General features: G+C 38.7%; 1 protein-coding gene across 2 annotated transcripts in view; it reads right to left on the reverse strand.

Moving 5' to 3' along the window:
- Positions 1 to 24,465, reverse strand: part of PTPRG (protein tyrosine phosphatase receptor type G) — an 869,661-nt gene that overhangs the window by 237,282 nt on the left and 607,914 nt on the right. For both annotated transcript variants that reach the window (XM_007529163.3, XM_007529164.3), the window contains exon 5: positions 16,679 to 16,774. In XM_007529163.3, coding sequence (XP_007529225.1) covers positions 16,679 to 16,774 — 96 coding nt within the window. The remainder of the gene's footprint in view (positions 1 to 16,678; positions 16,775 to 24,465) is intronic.

A 24,465-nucleotide genomic window follows, 5' to 3' on the forward strand; every position in this document is an offset into this window, starting at 1 on the left:
ATTCTGACTTACTGCATACTGGCCCATTCCTTTCGACACTTCATTCTATTGCTTTAGTTCACAAATGAAAATACTGACATTTGATTTGGGTTTTTGTGAGCTTTATAGAAAATTGTGTATATTAAAGCATTGTGGAACCAAGGAAATAGCTCACTTGGATAGTGTGCTGTTTTGCCATGTGCGAGACCCAGATTTGAGCCTATCTTCTACTACATTGAGGAAGCTTCAATGTTTTAGTCCCCCCCCCCTTTTGCATCTCTATCTTAAAAATTAAACAAGTCTTAAAGCATTTTGGAAAAGACTTTGAGAAACTCTACTTTTTTAATTAATAGGATTTTATGGTTATTATAATTAGTTATAATTATAGTCAGTTACAACTAGAGTTATACTTCGTTACAACTAAAATGAAAAGGAATTCTTTAGATAAGTCTGGCCCAGGATGTATAGATTAAGGCAAACACTGCTTTTGGTACATGACATAGATGCATCCTTCCTATCCAGTCTTTTTTTAGTGGAGTGTGCTTCAGTTCTCTGATTACATTGGCACTGATACACGGTGTTGAAGTGTTTGCTATTGGAGCTATATAGCTCAATGATTCAGAAGAAGGAAGCCAAATTCAAATCTCCTCAAGGATCATCTCCATGTCTCTCTTATACTCTAAAGAGGAGCTCAAGTAATTAGTTATAACACCTTGGAGGGTGAAATGAGTTATTTCCTTGGAGCAGCCAGTTAGATGGGAGAGAGAGAAGTTAACACACTGACATGGGTCCAGAGCCCTGCAGATGGCAGGGAGATGATTTGGAAATAAAAGGGTCCCATTAGATTTCTTCCTGGCCCCCAAATGACAACTTAATGCTTAGTGGTAAGTTCTCTGTCGTCCTATTTGGAAACCAGGAAGCTTTCATCTGGCCTTATTTGTGCTGTAAATGTCTCTTCTCTTATGATATCCCTTATTAGTGTCTGTCCAGCTAGAGGCATTGCCAGCAATAGTGATGTGATTGTTAGGTAATTTTAAGTGCCCTGGCATGTGAGTTATTGCTTGTCCTGATGATTCATCTCATCTGTCCCAGTGTTTGATGTGGGCTGAAATTGGGGTATCAGTGGGAGATGCATTTCCTTCTGCATTCTGGCAGTTATGACTATGCCCTCACTCCCATGTCTAAAGAGATGTGGTCACCCATACACATCTCTCCCTTCTCTCATTTGGTCTTCTCTTGCTTTCTTGTCTGATTTCCTTTGCAAAGTCATGGAATCACTATGACAACCACAATGAGTGGTCAGCTCATTGTACAGGGGATTTTATAAAGCATGGTTGCTGGCATAAAGAAGGTCAACACACACACACACAGACACACACACGCACACACACGCACACCACCTCTAAGCTCCTTACAACAGGATGTTTGCCTTGCTTGTTTGATGCTAATATTTTCAATACCTACCACAGAGGTACTGAATGAAAGCAAAAGAGATTACTTGAGAGTTGGCTTGATGAACATTGTTGACACTAGAATCAGATTATTTGGTTAAACCCTACTACTGCCTATAAGTAGCATTAAATTTCAGTCAGATTCAATTCACTTCAATTTCTCCACTTGGAAAACAAGTCACTATTTTGGGAGTTGCTGTGGGATTTTACTTAGTACAGGTGGAATGAACATAGTCCTTGACAAATGTTAATTCTAATTTAACTTAAGCATATATTGGCTTTCCTACCTTTATCCAAAAGTAGAATTCCCTGTTAATACTGTCATAAGCTGAATACTATCAAGTGAAGGCACAATTACTATTAATTCACATGAAAAAAACAAAGTTTAGCATTCCTGGATCCTAATAGTAACCTATCAAATCATACCAGATAGTACAAGGAACCTAACATAGCACAAAGTAAATGCAGGGATACTTTGAAGCACAGGCAGCCTATATGGAATAGTTCACAGGGAAGGGTCTTGGTGGGGCTGGTCTCACTACTCAGGTGCTGCTGCCTCTTGACTAACTGCTGAAAAGTAACCCTGAACACTGGTTTTTATTTCTCCCTCTTATCATAAAAATAAAAATCTACGTGGCGCAAAGCACAAGGACCGACGTTAAGGATCCGGGTTGAGTCGGGATCACACCATTCTAATAGGTGTGAGGTGATAGCTCATTGCATTTCACAGGTGGTTCATGATCTGAGCATCTTTTCCTGTACCTAATTGCTTTATGTGTGTCTTCTCTGGAAAAATGTCTGTTTAAATCTTCTGCCCATTTTAAAATCAGACTGTATTTGTTCCTTCCCTCCCTCTCTCTCTCTTTCTTTTACTATTGAGTTGTATGAGGTCCTTACACATTTTGGATATTACACCTATTCTTTATATATTTTGAATACTATGCCTTAGTGTTTACAGTACAGGTCTTTCAACTCCTTGGTCACAAGCGGTGAAGCAGGTCTGCAGGTGTCTATCTTTCTCTCCCCCTCTCTGTCTTCCCCTCTTCTCTCCATTTCTCTCTGTCCTATCCAACAATGACGACATCAATAACAATAATAACTACAACAATAAAACAACAACAGCACCAAAAGGGAATAAATAAATATTAAAAAAAAAAGAAAGAAAGAAAGAAAGAAAGATTGACTAAACCACTGCTCAGCTCTAGTTTATGGTGGTGCTGGGAATTGAGCCTGAAACCTCAGAGCCTCAGACAGAAAATTCTCTTACATATCCACTATACTATCTCCCCAGCCCTAGGTTTTCTATAAGTAGCAACATGTCATCAGAAGACAGTAATGTTGGGAGTCCAGCCGTAGGGCAGTAGGCTAAGCACACTTGGTGCAAAGCGCAAGGACCGGTATAAGGAACCCAGTTTAAGCCCCTGACTGCCCATCTGTGGGGGGGTGCTTCACAGGCAGTGCAGCAGGTTTTCAGGTGTCTTTCTTTCTCTCCCCATCTGTCTTCCCCTCCTCTCTCCATTTCTCTCTGTCCTATCCAATAACAATGACAGCAATAACAACAACAATAAGCCAAGGCAAGAAAAAGGAAAAAAAAGAAGAAAAAAAAAGATAGTAATGTTAACATTTATTATTAACAATATTTTATATAGAAGTATTTTTACATTAACATATTATTAAGAGAGGGTAAGGAAAGGATGGCTTCTACCATTCATGTCTTTTGTTTTGGCTCCATGGTTATTGCTGGGGTTCAGTGCCTGTACTATGAATCCACTGCTCCTAGGGGCCATTTTCTCCATTTTATTGGACAGGACAGAGAGAAACTAAGAGAGGAGGGGAGAGAGAGAGACACCTGCAGACCTGCTCCACCTCTTGTGAAGTGACTACTCCTGCAGGTGGGGAGCCAAGGGCTGAAATGGGGATCATTACACAGGTCCTTAAGCTTCATACTACGTGCACTTAACTTGGTGCAACACCACCCAGCCATTTCTACCACTCATTTTTAAATACAAGCCTGTTACTTGTAGAACTCTCCCAAGAGACCTAAACAGCTAAGACATCTAATAGATCAACCCCTAAAACTAACAAAAACAAGACAACTGGACTGGGAGTCATAAAATTAGAATTTTTGGCTTGGCAGATTCCAAAGAGTTAAAAGATTATAACCAACTACTTACTCAGATCTCTCATCTGCCATTTTAGGGCTATCACTATAATGTCTAATATTTTTCTCATGAACTATCTTAGATTCTATGATTTATGTTATAAGTAAGACCAAAACAAATCAAAAACATCCCTAAGTAACTCACAAATGTAAAGTATTTGGTAACCATCCATGAAATGCAATGATTTAATTAAAGGCTTTCGCATGGTCACATTCAAAGAACTGAGTCTTTTAAATGTGTGATGCTTCACCACATATTAAATAGTCTTCTGCAACATCCGCTAAGAGGAGATTTGAATTACAGGCCATTTTCAGATAGGAGATGTACTGAAAATACCTGATGGGCTATAAATTCAATGTTGTACATCCATGAATCTATGATAAAATTGCATTTGAACATTAAAAATGACTCTGGCCTTCACTTGATGCCAAGTCCTAAGAAATCAATTAACTGTTAAAATAGTTTAATTGGAACATATGTATTTTAATTTATGTGTATTAAAAAAAAAGTCTTCTTAATCAACCCAAACATTCTGAAATTACACTCCTAGGTAATGTAGCGAAAGAACTGAACTTTTAAGTGGAAAAAACTGAGGATGTGGAAAACGTGAGAAGGATCACATTCAAATAACGACAACGGAAAAGAAATAAATGAAGAATCATATTAGTTTACTGTAATAAACCTGAAAAGTAGTTTGAGGAGGAAATTTGAGCAACTCACTGACACAATCTCACATGGTTCCTGATTCAAAAAGTGTCAGTGGGATTTGGGAAGAGGGTGTTTGGTAAATGAGTATGATTATTGATTTTTCTTCACTTTTTGTTCCTTTTCCCCTCCCTCTTTCTCTCGAGCTTCTTTTGTTCTTTAGAGTAGTAGCTCTTGTTTAACATTGTCAATAGAACTGGGAAAGTAAAAGAAAAAAATAGTAAGAGCTAGCAAGATACTTCACTGGATAGGGTCCCTGCCTTGCTATGTGCGCAACCCAGGTTATTAAGCCCTAGCGTACTATATGGGTGTACTATGACACTGGCAGGGGGGACAGGTGGAGGGGGGACTTCAGTGCTTGGTGTTTCTCACTCTTTCTCTGTCTTTATATATGAAAAAGTCACATAGGGTCTTGGAGAAGAAAAAATAAATCTTATCTACAGCAATGTTAGAAAATTTACCCTTATAAATGGTAAAAAGGAAAAAATCTATTCTTCATTGAAAAAAGAGAAAAAAATTCCGTGGGGATGGCTAAAAGATCAATTTAGATCACAACGAATTAAAAGGATGATTTGTATGTAAAAAATATGAACAAAGGAATTTTGTAATCATGATGCTTTGCTGTGTAGAAAATGGGAAGAAAGAGGGGTCAGGCAGTGGTGCACCTGGTAGAGCACATATGTCACTGTGCACAAAGGGCCTGGGTTCAAGCCCTCAGTCCTCATCTACGGGAGAAAGCTTCCCAAACAGTCAAGCGGTGCTGCAGGTGTCTCTCCTCTCTCCCTTTCTACTTCCCCTCAATTTCTATTTTAATAAAAAAAATAATAATAAAGGAAAAAATCCAATTCCAAAATTCTTAAGCATAAATTTCTTTCTTTCTTTTTTTTTTTTTTTTTTTGGCCTTCAGGGTTATTGCTGGGGTTGGTGCCTGCACTACAAATCCACTGCTCCTGGAGGCCATTTTTTCCCATTTTGTTGTCCTTGCTGTTGCCCTTGTTGTCATCATTACTATTGTTGCCATTGATGTTGTTGTTGTTGTTGGAAAGGGCAGAGAAATCGAGAGAGGAAGGAAGACAGAGAGGAGAGAAAGACAGACACCTGCAGACCTGCTTCACCTTACACTAGTCCTTGCACTTTGTGCCATGTGAGCTTAACCTGCTGCACTACCACCTGACCCCCTCAAAAAGCTTAAAATGAAGTTACATACAAGTTATAATCTTTATACTCATTTCTTGATATTTCATTTGCTTGATATTCTTCCTTCTCTATTGAAATAGAAATCCAGAGGTCAGCTATTTTGTGAGCTTCTTCAGGATCATACCCTCACTATGAACTAGCAATGGTAAGGGCTATCCCACTCTCTGAAAGGGTGCTGGATCACCCTACTCTACCACTGAGGAAGACTGATTCTGAAGTAAGTGCAGCCTAGAATGTTCCCAGCTGTGATGACTGACTGTGAGCTTAAACTGACAGGGTCTCCTGTGCTAAATATGAACAGATACTGGGTTAGATCACTGTAGTAAACAGTTAATTGCATTTACATATCTTCAAATTTGTGAGAAACTCTGCCCTAATCCTGCTTCCTAGTTCTGCTCCCAACTCTGACACCAGTTTTCCAGACAATAGTTCTAGTTCATCCCCATGTTAACTATCAAGCTCAAGTAAAGATTATTAGGACATAAGCTGCTAGGAACATTCCTGAAATAGACTTTCTATCTTTTTTTCCACCCTAATCTCCCTACTTTTATCTGTCCTATTCCTAACCTAATCTCCCTACTTTTATCTGTTCTATTCCTACTTTATGATTCCTGTTTATTAAACCTATCAGACATTTTTGCCTGCTCTCCAGCTTACTGCATTTCAGCCAACAAGTTGCAGATGCAGTAACTTCCCTGGACCTCACTAATGTTTCCTGGAACCTCACTTCTCCAGAGCCCCACCCCACTAGGGAAAGATAGAAACAGGCTGGGGGTGTGGGTTGACCTATCAACATCATTGTCCAGTGGAGAAGCAACTGCAAAGGCCAGACCTCCCAGCTTCTGCACCCCCAAAAGAATTTTGATCTATACTCCTATAAGGATAAATAATAGGGAAGTTCCCAGTGGAAGGGTGTGAAACAGAACTTTGGTCATGGGAACTGTATGAAGTTATACCTCTGTTATCTTACAGTCTTGTAAATCAATATTAAATCAATAATAAGATAAACAAACAGAAAATCATGGCTTCCCTACTACTTTGAGATGAGTCTACAATTCAGGATAGATTTGTAATTTTCACTGCGAATAGCATAGAGATGGTCCATAATTCATATCACATAGAAAGACTCAGCTTAGTGACAGAGCACGCACGTTGCGTGCTTGAGATCCTAGGTTTAATCCCTGACGACAAATAAATCCAAGAGAGGTAAAACAATAATAATAATAATAACAACACAATATAAATGGGGGAGAGGTACTCCAGAATTTGTCTCTCTCTCTCTCTCTCACACACACACACACACACACACCACACAATAGCTCATAGCAAACAAATGAGTTAGTGCAATTCTGAATAAATAAATGAGAAAAATACTACATTTTGTTCACTGAAGAGTACTTGAAGGAGTACAAGGTACAATGAGAAAAACAGATATGTAAAAATCAACAAAAGCAATAGAACTGGAACACACACACACATTAACCTTATCATAAATCCTAGAGAAATATGCAAGAAAAAGAGAGGCAAATCAAAAAGAACACAGGCAAAGTAACTCAAAGACAACTTTCAACTTACCATCTACTAAGATAAAGGCATCTGGTGAAAAGCTTTAAAAACGCATTTTCAGACACATATGTCTTGATAGTACTGGCATTAAAACTTTCCTTTGGGCTTCTAAATGCCCTACTGCATTAAAGTGTTTGCTGCTGTTGTGGCCTGATGCAAACACTACTATATTGCTCCTGGGCTGACTTTTTCATTCTTTTTACTTCAGACAGATAGAGAAGGAGAGATATCATACCACTACAGTATCCCCTAGTGTTGTGACATCTCCCATGCAATGTCAGACTGCTATCCTAGGTGAACCACAGAAAGGTACATACTCTATCAGAAGAACTACATTTCAGTCTTCTACTTTAAGATTTATAAATCCCTCTTGCTTTTCCACAACTATACCATAAACAGAGATACATCCCTTTACCAGAATATTAAAACACAATGGAACCCCACTGGTGAGATTTAACATTCTCAATGAATCAACAGACTACAACCTTCAGGCTCAATGTCTATTATAATCTCAAGAGCTTTAGACTTCTGATATAACACCTATTGTGTGTGTGTGAGTGTGTGTGTGTGTGTGTGTGTGTGTGTGTGTGTGTGTGTGTGTGTGTTTTACATAGCCAGCTAGCCATATGTTTGTCTGAAACACAAATCACTAGTTTGTGGGAGCAGGCTCTGTAGGTCAAATAATATAATTTCCTTCATTGTTGTCTTCTTACAACACTGATTGGACAGAAAAATTAACCTTTCTAAGGTTGCAGTATGTTATTTGAGACCTACTTTCTTTATATGTTGTTTCACTTGATGTCTCAGATTTTTCAAGAACCTATAGACAGTGCAAAGTGAATTCTTACTGTGTGTATTTCCTTAGCAATCACTGATTTCAAGACATCTTAAATGTAAGCGCTAGGGAAAGGTGAGTGTTAGGATACAATGAGATGGGGGGAAATAATACATGGCTGTCAGTCTGTAAGAGTTTATATCTGGAGAATGAACCGAGGGCCTTACATATGCATGCTACAGATGAGCTGACTTGTTGGCTCAACTTTTTTTTTACATTTTTTTTCCATTAAAATCTGACAGGGACTGGCTAATTGACATATGGCAATAATTTTCTTTAAAAAGTTATTTGATTTGATAAGACAGAGAGAAACTGAGAGGGGAGAGAAAAAGGGAGACAGAGAGATGCCTACAGTACTGCTTCACCACTTGTTAAGCTTTCTCTCTACAAATAGGGAGGGGGGAAGGGATGGAACCTGGGTCCTTGAGTATGGCAATACATGCACTTAACCTGGTGTGCCACCACTCGGTTCCACAACAGAAAGTAGAGAGATACAAGTAAGTGCATGAAAGTATAATGCTTTACCAGTTATTTGCCCAGCTTCTTATACTATATTTCTAGAGAGACTGGGAGCAAAAGAAAATAAACCAAAATACTACTCATTAATTATGGAATTCTTTGCCACTCTTCATGGTGCTCCTACATAGTGCCCAGGATTGCACCCACAAACACACAGCAAGGCATGTGTTTTACGCACTGAGTTATCTCCTAGTTCCCTAAAATAGTTGGCCTTGGCTTAGTATGAGGTCTTCCATTTCCTCATGCCTATTCCTAGTATTTCTTTAGCCAAAAGGATATCAGACCATTCCTTTCCAGCTAAGACTACAGAGTTTAAATATTGGGTTGTCCAAAAAAAGTCATGATGCATTTTTGTATAAAAAAAAAAATACGTCATGACATTTCCAACAACCTAGTATGTTTCCATTGAATTCAGTTAGGTATTGGAACACCAGGTTCTACTGACAGCCATTTGCTAGAGGCACACTGATGATAATGTTATGTTTCCCAGTCCCCAACGATCTCACAGTACAAAAGCAGGAGCAAACAAATAAATTAAGAGCTTCACTACAAGATGAAATACTATGAGGAACAGGGGGTTAAAGGAAGGACAAATCACAGATACCTTCATACCGGTGGGGGAAGTTGAAACGCATAGAAGTAGGGAAAAGGGCTTCCTAGCCTTGGATGGATGAGTCATCAAGAACTCCGCCTGCCTTCTCAAGGTCTATAAATAATCCCAGGTGCTGCCATTTCATTTAATTACTAAACCTCTCCAGATGGAGAAAAATAATTAAGCAGTCTGTACTACGGCATGCTATAAAGGATGGGTTAGCAACTTGTGTAACATTTGTGTTTTGAAGTTTGCCTTCAGCTATGATGTATGGACAGAAACGAAGATAGAACAAGTGACTAAACTACAAACCTTAGGGAACAATAGATGACTGCAGTCATCTTCTGCATAGAAATTTTAGCAGAAATCGCTCGCAAAGAAAGAACCCATGCAACAGGGCTCATCATTCTTAGCAAAATCCTAACTGCTAGCATCATCAGGAGAAACATATTATTATTATTAGAAGGCAAAATGACAAAAATGTTTTAAGACAACCTACAAATAAGCAAGGATACAATTTACTTATTTCTTAGGTGTACAGAAAATGTGCCACTGACTGGATCTTAGGATGCAGATACATATACTTTTTATTTTAATGAGAGAAATATAGAGATAGAAATAGAGAGAGGGAAGACCAGAGCACTGCACAGCTCTGGCTTATGGTGGTGCTGGGGATTGAACCTGGGGCCTCAGAGACTCAGGCAAGAAAGTATTTTGCCTAACTATATTACTCTGTCTCTGGCTTCCCTCTAAGCAATTTTTTAAACTTGTCTCTGATGCAAAATTTAATATGTAACATTCAAAAAATGTCTAACAAGAAAGCTGGAGAGAATTAGATTTGGAGACGTGTGTCTGCAGAAGAGTTTCTGCAATGCCTAAGGTCCAGGAGTTGATTCTTAATACTAATGACAAAACAAGTAGAATTTCACGGATGGGGTAAAGCTTTAGATGACCTTTTTTAAAACAAAATAAAATGAAAATTAGGCTGCAGCTCTGTGGCTGACTTGGCAGTAAATGTCTCTCATTAATAAAGTATGGAGTACAATACAAAAGGAAAAAAATGTATCACACAGAAAATCTTTCTAAATACAGATGCTCCTGGTTTAGAATGTAGTTCAGTAGTATCACACATGCCTTGTATGTATGAGGATCTGAGACCTGGGTTTAAAAAGAAGAGAGACTAAGATAACCTGAAAAATCATGAACTTGAGCTCAGACCTACAGTGATGCAGAGGTTACATAGGCTCCTGTGTTGACTATGGGCCCCAGATCAAATCCATGGGGTTTACAGTTAACAATATTAAAATACTCTTCCCATATTTGGAAGCTACTATCTTCCCTGATCCAGCTTTCTGGTCCTTTTCTCAACTGTGACTCCATCCCCCCAGACAACAGCTTAGGTCGCCTGCATATCAGATATCAGGCACAGGCAAAACTATTAGGTCATGGGCCCCTTGGCATATATCTAAAATAGACCTATGAGCTTTTTCTAAAACAGAGACCCCAAATCTTCATCTGTAATATTCCAGCCTTTAGATTCATGACTAGTCAACAATTTGTTCTGCTTTATATTTTGACTGTTTTTCAGCTACCAGCTTCCAGATGCTACCATGATGCCAATCTGACTTCCCTGAGCAGACGACCCCACTAATGTCCTGGAGCCCCACCTCCCCAGTTCCCTACCCCACTATGGAAAGAGACAGGCTGGGAGTATGGATCGACCTGCCAACAACCATGTTCAGCAGGGAAGCAATTACAGAAGCCAGACCTTCCACCTTCTGTACCCCATAATGATCCTGGGTCCATACTCCCAGAGGGATAAAGAATGGGAAAGCTATCAAGGGAGGGGGTTGGATACAGAGTTCTGGTGATGGGAACTGTGTGGAATTGTGCCCTCTTATCCTGTGGTCTTACCAATATTTCCATTTTCTAAATAATAATTTTTGAAAATCATGAATTTGGGCTAGCAAAATAGCTCACTTGGATAGAGTGCTGCTTTGGCATGCACTCAGCCCCAGGTTCTAGCCTGGTTACCACTGACTACACTGAGGGAAGCTTCTGTGCTGTGATGTTTCTCTCTCCATCTCTCTCTCTCTCTCTCTCTCTCTCTCTCTGCCTTTCTATCTGAAAAAGTTATTCTGGAGCAGTGCAGCCCCTGTGATGACAAATAAATAAAACATAAATACAAAAGGAATTCAAGGGAATCAGGAAATGTAAATAAGATTCCACACATTCAAATAAAAATGGTAGCCAGGAAACAAAACAAATGATAAATTTGTTCCAATCACACATTCAATGATAATACTGTGCTTCCTAGAAAACACAATATAAATGTATAAAACTACAATAATCCAAAACTACACTGGGAGATACTCAACATTTGTGAGCATTAAGTTGAAAGTCATTAAACCATTATTGGTTCCATCGTTAGAAGGCATTCTGTTCCTAGTGGGAAACAGAAGTGTTAATTGGCAGCAGATTAAAAGAAAGATAAAGTCAGAACCTAATTCAGAGATTGATGATAAAAGATTCTTGGTCTGCAGCCAGCAAGATAGCACACCTGGCAGGGTGTCTGCTTTGTCATGTATGTGACACAGGTTCAAACAGAGCCCCACCACAATGGGGAAAACTTTGGTGCTATGGTATCTTTCCCTTTTCCTTCTCTCTCTTCCTCCTCCCCTCCCTCATTCTTCCTCTCACTTAAAGACAGTCAGACAGTAGTGGTAAAGCCCCAGCAACAATGAAGAGACAAAATGAAAATTTTTGGTGTGAAGATCTACAAACCTAGTTAAAGGTAAGGCCATCTCTACTTATTTAAATAAGGACTAGTTAAAAATCTTCATGAAATATTTTCAAAGCAAAGTGTCATTTCACAAGTTGCCTAGTCACTCCACTATCATTTCAACATTCTTATAAACACAGATTTTCATATTTCATATTTTAATTTTTTGTTTAGGCATATAGCTCATGTAAAAGTATATTTAGGATAATAGAGTATTTTAAAAATACTTTAAAGAACATTTTAGTGATGTCTGGTAATTCATAATTTACATGAATCCAAAGCAAGGAAGTAGTATAGCAGCAATTCTACATTAATAAACAGAAAACAGTTATTTTAATTTTTGTAAGTAGTAAGTGCTCTACTTGCCTCTTACTTGCCATTAGCATATGTGACTGTGGCATGAGGTCTCAGTGGGTGCTAGTGGATTGAATTTATTTATTTAATACAGCAGCTAGTTCCATTCCTGGCACTGAATCAGTGATAAGTCCCCTTAATACTATATGTAAGATGCCAGGTTTGAATTTGAATATATATATATATATATATATATATTTTCCACTGGGGACAAAATACTAAGTTCACAATTTAGGATTCTTATGAAAAAGATTGAAAAATACACAAAGATCTCAAAATATGGATTCTAACTAGACTGCCAAATTGAAGTAAGGATAATAACATTTTCTTTCCATTGCATGACATAGTGTGAACTCAGATGTATAAGTACATATGTGGACTTAAACGATAAACAAAAGGAAATAGCTAAGCACAGCTGTTATGCAAAAATAAAAGGAAATCTGTTCAATTTTCTATTATCTGCTCTCTCGCTCGCTCTTTTTTTTTTTTAATTTGCAGGACAACATGCCAAAATTCAGAACGTAACAGAATAAATATACTTCTGTGTATGTGAATTTAAAACTGTCTTAAAAATCTTTTAAGAACTGCAAACCTATATCTTAGATTGAGGTGTTTTGCTAGTTTATATAATGTGTCTTGCTTGCCTAAGACTCTAATTGGTCTAACTGGTCTGATAAGAGTTTATATAGCTGGAAAAATAGAATGTGCTTGGGTAGACCAGCAGTGAACTAATCTTTATAGTACTCATAAAAATCACTTAAGTTCATTTTCCGATAAGAAAGGTGACATAGAAAGTAAGACCTGGAAATGTGATGGCAGGACTATAGGACCAGAGGCCCAACTACATGAAAAGCAACACACAACAAGGACAATAAATGAACAAAGGGAATTAATCATATAAATGGTAATTGTTTGTCAAGTGGCCTGCTATTGCCAAAGGCAAACCAAGGTCATGGTTTAGAAGCAGAAGGGGCCAGGCAGAATAATAAGCCAACTGCCCACAGGGAAATACAGAGACTAGACTTCTGTTAATGCAGAGAAGATACATACATACATACATACCATAGAATCTCCATTTGAAAGCACAAGAGAGAGATAGATGAATACATCTAATTTAGCAAGTACTAAAATGTCTACTCTGGGCCAGAATGCATGCTAGGGACTTCCATTTAATCATCATTACAATCTTGATATGGAGATTGTTAGTACCAATTGCATAGATAGGGATACTGAGGTTGGAAAGCTTACATAATTAAATCATAAATATTAAGTAATTAAGATGGAATTCAAAGGTAAATATTCCACTCTGACGAATAAGCTCTTAAAATATTACACCAGGCTATGGGTTGTGTAAGAAATCAGTGAAAGAAATGTGTGTGAGACTAATGGGGCTGGCTCATTAGGTGGTCTGGTCAAAACAATACAACTTCCTTTTGACCATTAGCCAAAGTAAGAATACCTTTTATAAGAAGGCTTAGTACATACCCAGTAAGCCTCTCACTATAGAAACAACCAAAAAAGAAGTTCTGTAAGGCAGATGAGATAGGTCAGTTTATTCCAGCCTCTTTGCCTTTCTGCCTTCTCTGTCTCTATCTTGAAAAAAAAAAAAATTTACCAAAGTTTTGTTTAGTGTGCCAGTGTTATACTATGATATTTTGTGTGTTTTTTTTTCTCAATTCTATTTCCTTATTTGAAGATTGTTAGCCAGGATTCAGCAAAATAATTTCATGACGACTAGTATGTTGGAATCCAGCTTGAAAATGATAGCTTTTAATGTTTCTGACAACTTGATGCACTATAAAACTTTACAGCTTTTCACTTAAGGAAAATTTTGATGCTCTCATTTGATCATTTATCCAACAAAAGCTAGAGACGTTAAGAAGCATCTATGAGGGAGTCGGGCGGTAGGTAGCACAGCAGGTTAAGCGCAGGTGGCGCAAAGCGCCAAGAACCAGCGAAAGGATCCCGGTTTGAGCTCCCGGCTCCCCACCTGCAGGGGGTTTGCTTCACAGGCGGTGAAGCAGGTCTGCAGGTGTCTGTCTTTCTCTCCCCCTCTCTGTCTTCCCCTCCTCTTCCATTTCTCTCTGTCTTATCCAACAACAACGGCAACAATAATAACCACAACAATAAAATAAGGGCAACAAAAGGGAATAAATATTTTTTTAAAAAAAGAAGTACATATGATTACTTAATCAAATAGTTTCTACTTAGACCTAGATATTCTCCTCACCTACTTCCTATCTCACTTCCCTCAGTCACTCTAAGGCTAACCTTTTCAGGTAAAGTAAGGAATACAAAAGCTGGAAAAGGGCAAGAGACTGGCATATTTCAATGATGGCTCTCTTGGTCATTACCAGGCCATCCCATCATCTGGGGCTCTAGTCAGGGAATTCTGGGGATCCCACATAGATATGATAGGCCTAGACCTCTAACAGATTCTTCTCTCCACCATCACTGATCATCTCCATCAGGAACAGCATCATGAACAGCATCGTGGATTCGCTTGTGGGCCTCTCCAGGACCTTGCCCTCAATGTGGAACAACAATGGTAGGGACTGCTCCCCTCTCCAAATGGAGACTGGGTCAATATACTCTGCCACGAGAAGAAGATTTGTCCTGTAATGAGTGCAGCTTAGAATGTTCCTAGCTATGACCACAGAATATGAGCTCAGACCTACAGGGATACAGGGGTTACACAGTCTCCTGTGCTGAATAGAGGCCCCAGATCAGATCGATGGGGTTTACAGTTGATGGTGTTTATATACTTTTCCTATATTTAGGTGCTACTCTCTTTGTCAACTCTGACACCTCCCCAGACAATACTTTAGCCCGCCTGCAATGTTAGCGGTCAGGCCCCTTGGAATATACCTAAAATAGACTTCCTTACTTTTCCAAAATGGAGACCCCAAGTCACATCTGCTATATTTTTACCTTTAGGTGCCCGATTATTAAACAATTTGTTCTGCTTTATATCTCAATGCTTTTCAGTCACCAAGCCACAGATGCTACCATGATGACAATGTGACTTTCCTGGGGTGATGACCTCACCAATGTGTCCTGGAACCCCACCTCTCCAGAGCCCTGCCCCACTAAGGAAAGACAGAAACAGTCTGGGAGTATGAATCGACCTGCCAAAGCCCATGTCCAGCAGAGTAACAATTACAGAACAACCTTCCACCTTCTGCACCCCATAATGATCCTGGGTCCATACTCCCAGAGGTGATGGAGGGGATGGGATAGTGAAATCTGGTGGTGAGAATTGTATGGAATTTTACCCCTCTTGTTGATCATTACTAAATCAATAGAGAGAGAAAGGAAAGAAGGTAAGAAGGAAGGAAAGAAGGAAGGAAGGAAGGAAGGAAGGAAGGAAGGAAGGAAGGAAGGAAGGAAGGAAGGGAGCACCAATGAGGCAGGGGCGATAGACAGCGTTTATGCAAAAGATTTTCATGCCTGAGGCTCTAAAGTCCATGGTTTAACCCCTGGTAGCTCTAGTCTCTCTTTCTATTTCTCTCAATCTCTTTCTCTCTCTCAGTTAAATAAGATTAAAAAGTCACAAATTAGTGGAGAGAACTGCCCATCATGTGTAACCCACTAAAAAAGGCCAGTGACATGAACATATGCTAAACAAGAATATTCACATCTCAAGGAAAAAATGCTTCCCCCTAAAAGGCAGAGATGAAAGAGTCATGTGGCAGAAGGTTCTGCTATCTGGGCTCTTCCTTTTAGCTATTAGAAAGACCTCATTTTTCAACAATATCTCACTGACAGAAGGGACACTTGTATATGGTCTCTGGGAATATTTTAAGAAGACAGGTCATTTAATTATTACTCAGATTACTTTTTATTGTAAAAAAAAAAAAACATGGAAGTCTTCTCTTGGAGGAAAATTTAGTAAAGACTCAAGATCATCTGCTATTTCATTTAACTAAAAATTCTGGACAGTATTATCTATAGATGGATTCAAGGTATGGCTTCTAGGTACAGAATCAGGCCAAGAGCACTCATTAGCACACACACATTAAAAGAGAAAGGATGGGAGCTCATAAATGCAAAAACTTGGAAAAGGTCTAGGTAGAAACTTTATTTACCATAGGGACTTCAGGGGTAAAAGAAATGAGGTTTCCATAGAGAACTGACTGATGCTATTTATTAATCTACTCGTAAGTAATGTCAAAATTTAAAGTTGCTCCAAAGAAAACCACCTTTTTCCCCCTTTTACATCAGCCTCTTAATATGCTGAAGGAACCTGCTCAAAATGGTTCAGCAGTGAAGTAACTTCAATGATAAATGTGTTCTTCAATCTGTGCACCAGTCAAGTAGCAATAAAATCAGAATAATTCATGCAAAAATTTTCATTATGTTTCTAAACATACTTATTTACATTTTAAATCACACATTAGACAATATGAAATATCTTTCATTTAGACAGGTGTGAACTAGAAAACAGATGCATTCATTAAACATGGAACAATTTGGCAAATTCAAAAAAGTCCTGAAAGAACTCTGGTTGAAAGGCTTGAGCCACTATTAACTTACTTGAAAAAAGATGGCCATGGCTGCGATAACTCTGTTTTCAGTAATAGCACTTTGAAAGCTGTCAAAGTCGTCAGGATTGTAGAAGAAAATCTGCATCTGTAAAAGAACATTTAAAAATTCTTAGGGCAGTTTTGAAATCTATGCTAAAGTAGACTACTGTAATGGCGCAGATTCTCCATTGATAAAGATTTTGCCGGGTGTACTGATTTAGCTATAATTTTCTTTGCTAACATATTTAAGAGAAATCCCAGATGTCATCATTTTACCCCCTTCACACTTGCATCACTGAAACACATCAACTTACTCAGCTGCCATGCCTTCACTCACCCTCATTTACTCCATCATGCTCTTATTACTTAGAACTCTTGTCAGAGAGAAGTTCTGTATTAAGAAACAAAATGTTCAATAAAGTGCACCAATTTGCCATACATGAGGACCTGGGGTTGGAATCCTGGTCTCCACCTGCAGGAGGAAGATATATCTTTCCTCCTCCCCTCTCAATTTCTCTCTGTCCAATCCAGGAAGGAAGAAAGAAAAAAATAGAAAGAAAGGGAGGGAGGGAAGGAAGGAGGAAGGAAAAAGGAAGGAAGGAAGGAAGGAAAAAGGAAGGAAGGAAGGAAGGAAGGAAGGAAGGAAGGAAGACAGCTAAGCAGGCAAAAAAAAAGTGGCTGTTGGGAGTGGAGGAGTCATCTTGTAGACATCAAGCCCCATTGATAAACCTATAGTACAAAAAATGCTAATGAAGTTTTGAAAAACCCTGATGTAGAAAACTAAGTATGTGAAATTCTGTCTACACAAAATTATACAGTTTTATAAACAATGCCTCTTCTAAGGGGAAAATTGAAAGTGCCTCTCAGTCATTTTAAGAAAGGGCCCAAAAGGAATATTTTAGTGATCTCAGAAAGAAAAATAATGATAGTGAAAAGACTAATGCTTTATAGTTTACAACAAGTCATCACAAACATTATTTCACATAACCCATCTAGCCACTCCCATGAAGATAAGACAGAAATTATTATACTAAGTCATAAATGAGGAAACAGTGCTTCAAAAAGGTGAGATTAATTTGGGTAATAAGAAACAATAGAGGGTGGCCTAGCAAGTGGTACTGTGGATAAAACCTAGAGTCTTTTAGTCACTATCAGGACACTCCATCATCAGGGGCCCTAGTTAGGGAGTCTTGAGATTCCCATATAGACATGATAGGCCTAGACCTCAAATAAATCCTTCTCTCCACTGTCACTGGTTGTCTCCATCAGGAAAAACATAATGGGCCCCTTTAGGGGCCCCCACAGGACCTTGCCCTCAATGTGGATCAACAATGGTAGAGAATGTTCCATCCTCCGAAGGGATGCTGGATAACATACTCTATCTACCACCTGAAGAAGATGGGTCCTGAAATTGGTACAACTTAGAATGTTCCTATTCATGACCACAGAATGCAAGTTTGGACCTACAGGGATGCAGAGATTACATAGGCTCCTATGCTGATATGGGCCCCAGATCAAATCAATGGGGTTTACAGTCAATAATACTTATACACCTTTCCCATATTTGGGAGCTACTTTCCTCCCTGATCCAGCTTTCTAGCCCTTTTTTCAGTCATGACATCATCTCCCCAGACAATAACCTGGGCCCACCTGCATATCAGATGTCAGGCTCAGGCAAAAACTAATAAAGTCTTGGGCCCTTTGGAATATAACTAAAACAGACCTACTAGCTATTTCCAAAACGGAGATCCCAAATCTTCATCTGAAATATTCCAGCATTTAGGTTCATGATTAATCAACAATTTGTATGGCTTTATATGTTAACTCTCTTTTCAGCCACCAGCTTCCAGATACTACTATGATGGCAACCAGACTTCTACCTGATGACCCCACCTATGTGTCTTAGAGGTCCGCTTCCCCAGAGCCCTGCCCCACTTGATAAAGAGAGAGACAGGCTGAACATATGGATCGACCTTCAAACACCAATGTTCAGCAGGGAAGCAATTACAGAATCCAGACCTACCACCTTCTGCACCCCATAATGACCCTGGGTCCATACTGCCAGAGGGTTAAAGTATAGAAAATAAATAACAGGGGAGGGGGTGGGATATGGAGTGCTCGTGGTGGGAATTGTACTGCTTATCCTATGGTCTTGTCAGTGGTTCCATTTTATAAATAAATACATTAAAAAAAAAAAAAAAAGACATGGGTGTCCTTCCAGTACACAGACATCCAGGAGATACCTGTCTCACCCACCATAGGAACAAATTACATGCAGCTCTAGGAAAAGCCTCTGGTATACTGTGTATTCCCAGGGATAATTAAGAGATAATTTTTTTAAAATCTTTCAAATTCATGGGCAAAAATCACAGGCCTGGGTAGGTCACCCAATACTAACTCACAGAATGGCTAAGAGAGTTAAGCATTTTCAATATTTCTCTAAAAACTGATCTAAAAATCTCCAGAGTAAGGTGAAAACATGGGATATATTATAATATAAGCCAATGCTTGGAAAATAGAATTTCTTTAATTTTTTATTCTTTATTTTATTTATTGGATAGAGATAGCCAGAAATCTAGAGGGAATGGGGGTGATAGAGAGGGAGAGACAGAGAGACACCTACAACATTGCTTCACCACTTGCAAAGCTTTCCTCCTGCAGGTGGGGACTGGGGGCTCAGAACTTCTTTTTGGTCATGTCTAGGGCTTTACCACTTGTGCTGACTTTTTCAGATAGAAAGTGAGAGAAGGAGACTGGGAGAGACACCATTGCTCTGAACCTCTCCCATTATGGCTGAGGCTGGTCTTGAACCAGTATAGCATGCATGACAAAGCAGGCACCCTTCCAGGTTAGCCCTTGAAAACAATTTTACAGGCAGAAAAACAAACAAACAAAAAATCCTAACAGTGACCAGGAAGCATGTGCTAAAATACAGATATGGAAAATGAGTACACAGCAATATCTTCCAGATATGGGGAGAAAAGAGATGCAGTGAGTACTATAAGCATAAAGCTAATAAGGTCAGCGCTCTGTTGTAAATCACCAGTACAAAAAAGAGAAAACACAAAGAAAAAACCTGGACTGGATTTGGTGTACTGAACCAAAGCAAAGGACTCTGGGGGAAAGGTAAGGAGGGGACTGGAAGGAGGGGCAACTTTGAGCTTCTAGTGCAGGATAGTGTAAATGGACTTAATTTGGAGAGTGTTTTGCAGCCAATTATCATGGGGAGATGAGAAATTGTACCCATGTGTCAAAAACTATACTGTAGACCATTAACCCCAATAAGATGATAAAATAGTAATAATAATAATACAAAATGCACAGTCACATCAAAGTGCTGATCTAGCTTCCTGCTTTTTACCATTTCCCCCTTGCACTTAAAATGACTGTAGCTGTAATTTGATTTTCAAAGTATGTATTTCACTGCTTTCCAATTTATATCACTATCCATGTTAAGATGAATAAATACAAAGCAGCAAATCTGGAAACTAAAGAGTCCTATATTTTCACTTATGTTACCATTTTCTCAAACATGGCAGTGAGTGGAAATGTTTAGCACTGTGGTGAGAATAAACCAAATATCCTCACTTTACAGGTACAGAAACCAAAACTGATAAGGTTCTAAAGTAAAGAGGGTGGACTCTGGATAGAAACCAACTTTTTTTTTAATTGGATAGAGACAGAGAGAAATTGAGAGAAAGAGAAAAAGACAGAGAGAGACCTAAAAGGCCTGTTTGACCACTTGTGAAGCTTTCACCCTGCAAGTGGGGGCCAGAGACTTGAATCTGGGTAATTGCACACTGTAATGTGTGTGCTTAAGCTGGTTTTCCACTGTCTGGCCCCGAAACCTAATCTTTTCTATCCTAGAGTTCAAGGTCTTAATCACTGTGATTTCTTCCATTAGGTGCACATTTTGGCTTACAGTCTAAGAGTAAGGCACTATGCTAAATAGATGGAGGCACAGTTTATACTTAAGAAGACAAAGAGCTATCACAAGCATCAAAGTTTAGCTTTTTTATTGAATGTCAAAAGTTGAATAGTTGGTAAATGCATCACAGAGAGGTTGAAACAATAAACAGTTCTTGGTCAAGTAAGGAAAGTATGAAACAAATACTAAAATTATGCAGTCAATAGTCAAGAGGAAGCATTTTTGTGAAGGCAGAGTTTCTAACACTAATTTGTGTGCTGAAGTCAATCTTCACAGCTCTGTACCAGGAGAGGCAGGAAAAAATGACCACATCACAAGAATAAAAATTCCAACGGTACTTTCTACAGTGATTCAGAAAACCTGCTCTTAATTTCCTCTCAAAAATAAATAAGTCTATGTCTTCTATATGCAATCCCTCCAACACAAACACCCTCTCTCTTACTAAGAAAAGAAATCATAATGAATTAAGCAAGAAACAACATGTAGTGCTTCAGAGGATAGTCTACTGAAAAATTCACTAGAAGTTTCTAGGGTACTGTAGGCCTCTTTTGTAGAATTGAAGAACAGAGGAATAGAACAGATGGAGATGAGATGCAAACAAGATGCGATAAAGATCATAACTAAAAAGCCAATGGCAGAATTAAAAAATCACACTAGAGACAGAAGATAAAAGAATGGAAAAGATAAAGAACATTTTATTAATTAATTTACTGCCAGCAGAGTTATCTCTGGGGCTCCTTGGCTGCACAGTTTTCACCACTCCAAACAGGCTTCCTTCTTCCTGCCCTCTCTCATTCTTTCTTTTCATAGAAAAGTGAGAAACAGGGATGGAGGAAAGACTGAGACAGAGAAGCATAGACATCACAACACTGCTCCATTACTAGTGAAGCTTCCCCTGTGTAGGTGATCCTATGTGGTGGTTGGGGGCTTGAACTTGTGTCCTTGCACATGATAAGTTGTACATGCTATTAAATGAACTATCTCCCAACTCCCAAAAGAGTTTCTGATCATGCTTAACATTAACCTGTGGTAAGTCAGTTGAAAATGTGGTGTTAGATAAAAAAAAAGTGTTGTCTAAGAATAAAAATATCCAAGTACAGTATCCAAACAGTTAATGAACCATTGGTTCCATTTGTTATTTGTTGGTTACGTCACATAGCATGGTGCTACAGCTGAATTTTGTTAGAATAAGTTCTTAATTGAATTATATTTTTAGATTATATAGCACTTTGGTACCTGTTAGTAAGCCAGGTACACACACACACACACATCCCCCTACATTTTCAAGTCCACCATTGCCATTAGTAAGAAAGATCCATGTAATAAGGAAGTGGATCTCCCTAGTTCAAGGACTTGTCCAGAATACTGTTATTCACTGGGAATACTTCCATTTGTATCTGAAAACAAAACAAAACAAATAACAAGCAACAACAACAACAAAAAAACATCATTGGTGTTCTATGTGCTTAGAAATGAATACAACCAAATGACAAAGTCATAAGCACTCTGAGATTCCTGTTACTTCAAAGAATAAATAACAAAACAAGTAGCGAGGAGATTTCAGATACTAAAAGAATAAATACATGCAAATTGCTGGGGGAAGCTGTAAATACATGTCACAGTCACTATAGAATTGGCCAAGTAGCCCCTGGGACGGTTCTGCTAAACTCAGATCCTATTATTTTCTCTTTATACCACAAGAAATTAAAATCATTTTCTACTCAAATAATTCTAACCCCCCAAAAAATAAAAACCTATTCATTCAGATTATGGAGAAAAAAAGAAACACACCCACCATGTTAAATATTTAACCCAAATACTCTGAATTCAGAACTATGATGTAGGCACTTGGTGCTGCATTTATGAACAGTTTTTTTTTTTTAATTTTTACTTATTATTGGATAGAGACAGAGAGAAATTGAGAAGAGAGGGGAAGAAGAGACAGACACCCGCAGCCCTGTTTTTACCACTCGTGAAGCTTTCTCCCTGCAGGCGTGGATCAGGGGCTTGAATCCAAGTCCCTGTGCACTGTGGTGTGTGCACTTAACCACGTACATCACTGCCTGGCTCCATGAACAGTTTTGATTCTCACTTTTAATGTTTAAAGATTTACTTACTTACTTGCATACTTAATGAAACAGAAAAAATAGCAACTCATGAGAGGAAACTAGGACATTGCTCCAGCATCTATGGTGCCAGGGATCACACTCAAGATTCAAGCAACCAAGTTCTGTGTTATATCACGGAGCTCTTCCATCATTCAAATCACTAACTTAAAATACGTATCTGTTTATTTATTAGAGACAGAGAACTTCTGAGGGAAGGTGGGGACAGAGAGGGAAACAGACAAATGCAGCATCGCTTCACCAATTGTCAAGTGTCCTCCCTGGCAGGTCGACCACAGGTCCTTGCACATGATAATATATATGCTCTTCTAGTTGTACCACCACTTGGTTCCTTCAAATCACTGACATATTTATCTATTTATTATTAATAGCATGTTACAAGACTGTAAGATTACAATGTATATAGTTCCACACAACAGCCACCACCAAAGTTCCATATCCCCACAAACAAACCTTACCACCATAGTTCTCTCAAGTCTTACAATTTGATTACTTCTGTTTTGCTTGAATTTTCTTTTTTCGTGACAAGTTCATGTAAATCAGATCTCTAGATTCCACACATGAGTAAACCACCTGGTATTTGTTTTTCATCTCTTTACTTATTTCGCTAAGCATAATCACCTCCATCCACTTTGTCCCAAAGGACATGATATCATCTTTTTTTGGCCTCAGAGTAAAATTCCATGAATATATATCCCATATCTTCTTTCATCTGTTGATGGGTATTTAGGCTGCTTCCACACTTTGGCTATTCAAAATCACCGACTTCTATACAGGATCATTGTTATAATTTTATTCTTCTGCTGACTAATTTTCTGAATCAAGTGTCAGTTTAGCTGTGGCATTTGGTCAGATGCTGCTAATAGATATTGCTGTGTAGATATTGCATGTGGGGTGTGTGTGTATGATTAGTATTTAAACCAGTAGATACTGAATTAAGGAGATTATTGTCCATAAAGTAGTTCGCATCATCCAATAAGCTAAAAGTCTGAGATCTCCCTCAGGAAGAAATTCTGTCCCTAGACTGTAACTCAAAATAAAATTCTTCCTGTGTTTTTGCAATATTGACTCTTGCAGAGCTGTCAGCTTGTTCTATAAACTTCAGACCTACCTGCTCCCACAACTAAGTGAACTACTTCTTAAAATCTCAATTGCTCTTTCTGCATGCATGTGTATACATACACTAGTCCTACTGAAGCCCTTACACACACACACACACACACACACGCTATGGTTTTCCTATCACATTGTAAGATCATTCTGCAACCTAGTTAATAGTTGAGATGCCTTAAGATCTGAACCCTATCATTATCACTTTCATTCATCTTTTTTTTTTTCTTTTGGCCTCCAGTGTTATCGCTGGGGCTCAGTGGCTGCACTACAAATCCACTGCTTCTGGTGGTCGTCTTTTTTCCACTGTTGTTGTTGTTTTTGGATAGGACAGAGAGAAACTGAGAGAAGAGGGGAAGACAGAGAGAGGGAGAGAAAGACAGATACCTGCAAACCTGCCTAACTGCTTGTGAAGTGACCCCTCCCTGCAGATGGGGAGCCAGAGGCTCAAACTGGGATCCTTATGCAAATCCTTGCACTGCATACCATGTGTGCTTAACCTGGTGCTCTACTGTCTGGCCCCTTCCATTCAGCTCTTTTTAATAGGCTTTAAACCTGTTACAACAGTTTTTAGTGACATCACAGACCCCTGCAAGCGTCAACCCAGCTTTGACCTAGCACGTTATGATTGGG

The sequence above is a fragment of the Erinaceus europaeus genome, chromosome 12 (genome assembly GCF_950295315.1).
Source record: "Erinaceus europaeus chromosome 12, mEriEur2.1, whole genome shotgun sequence".
Lineage (NCBI taxonomy): Eukaryota > Metazoa > Chordata > Mammalia > Eulipotyphla > Erinaceidae > Erinaceus > Erinaceus europaeus.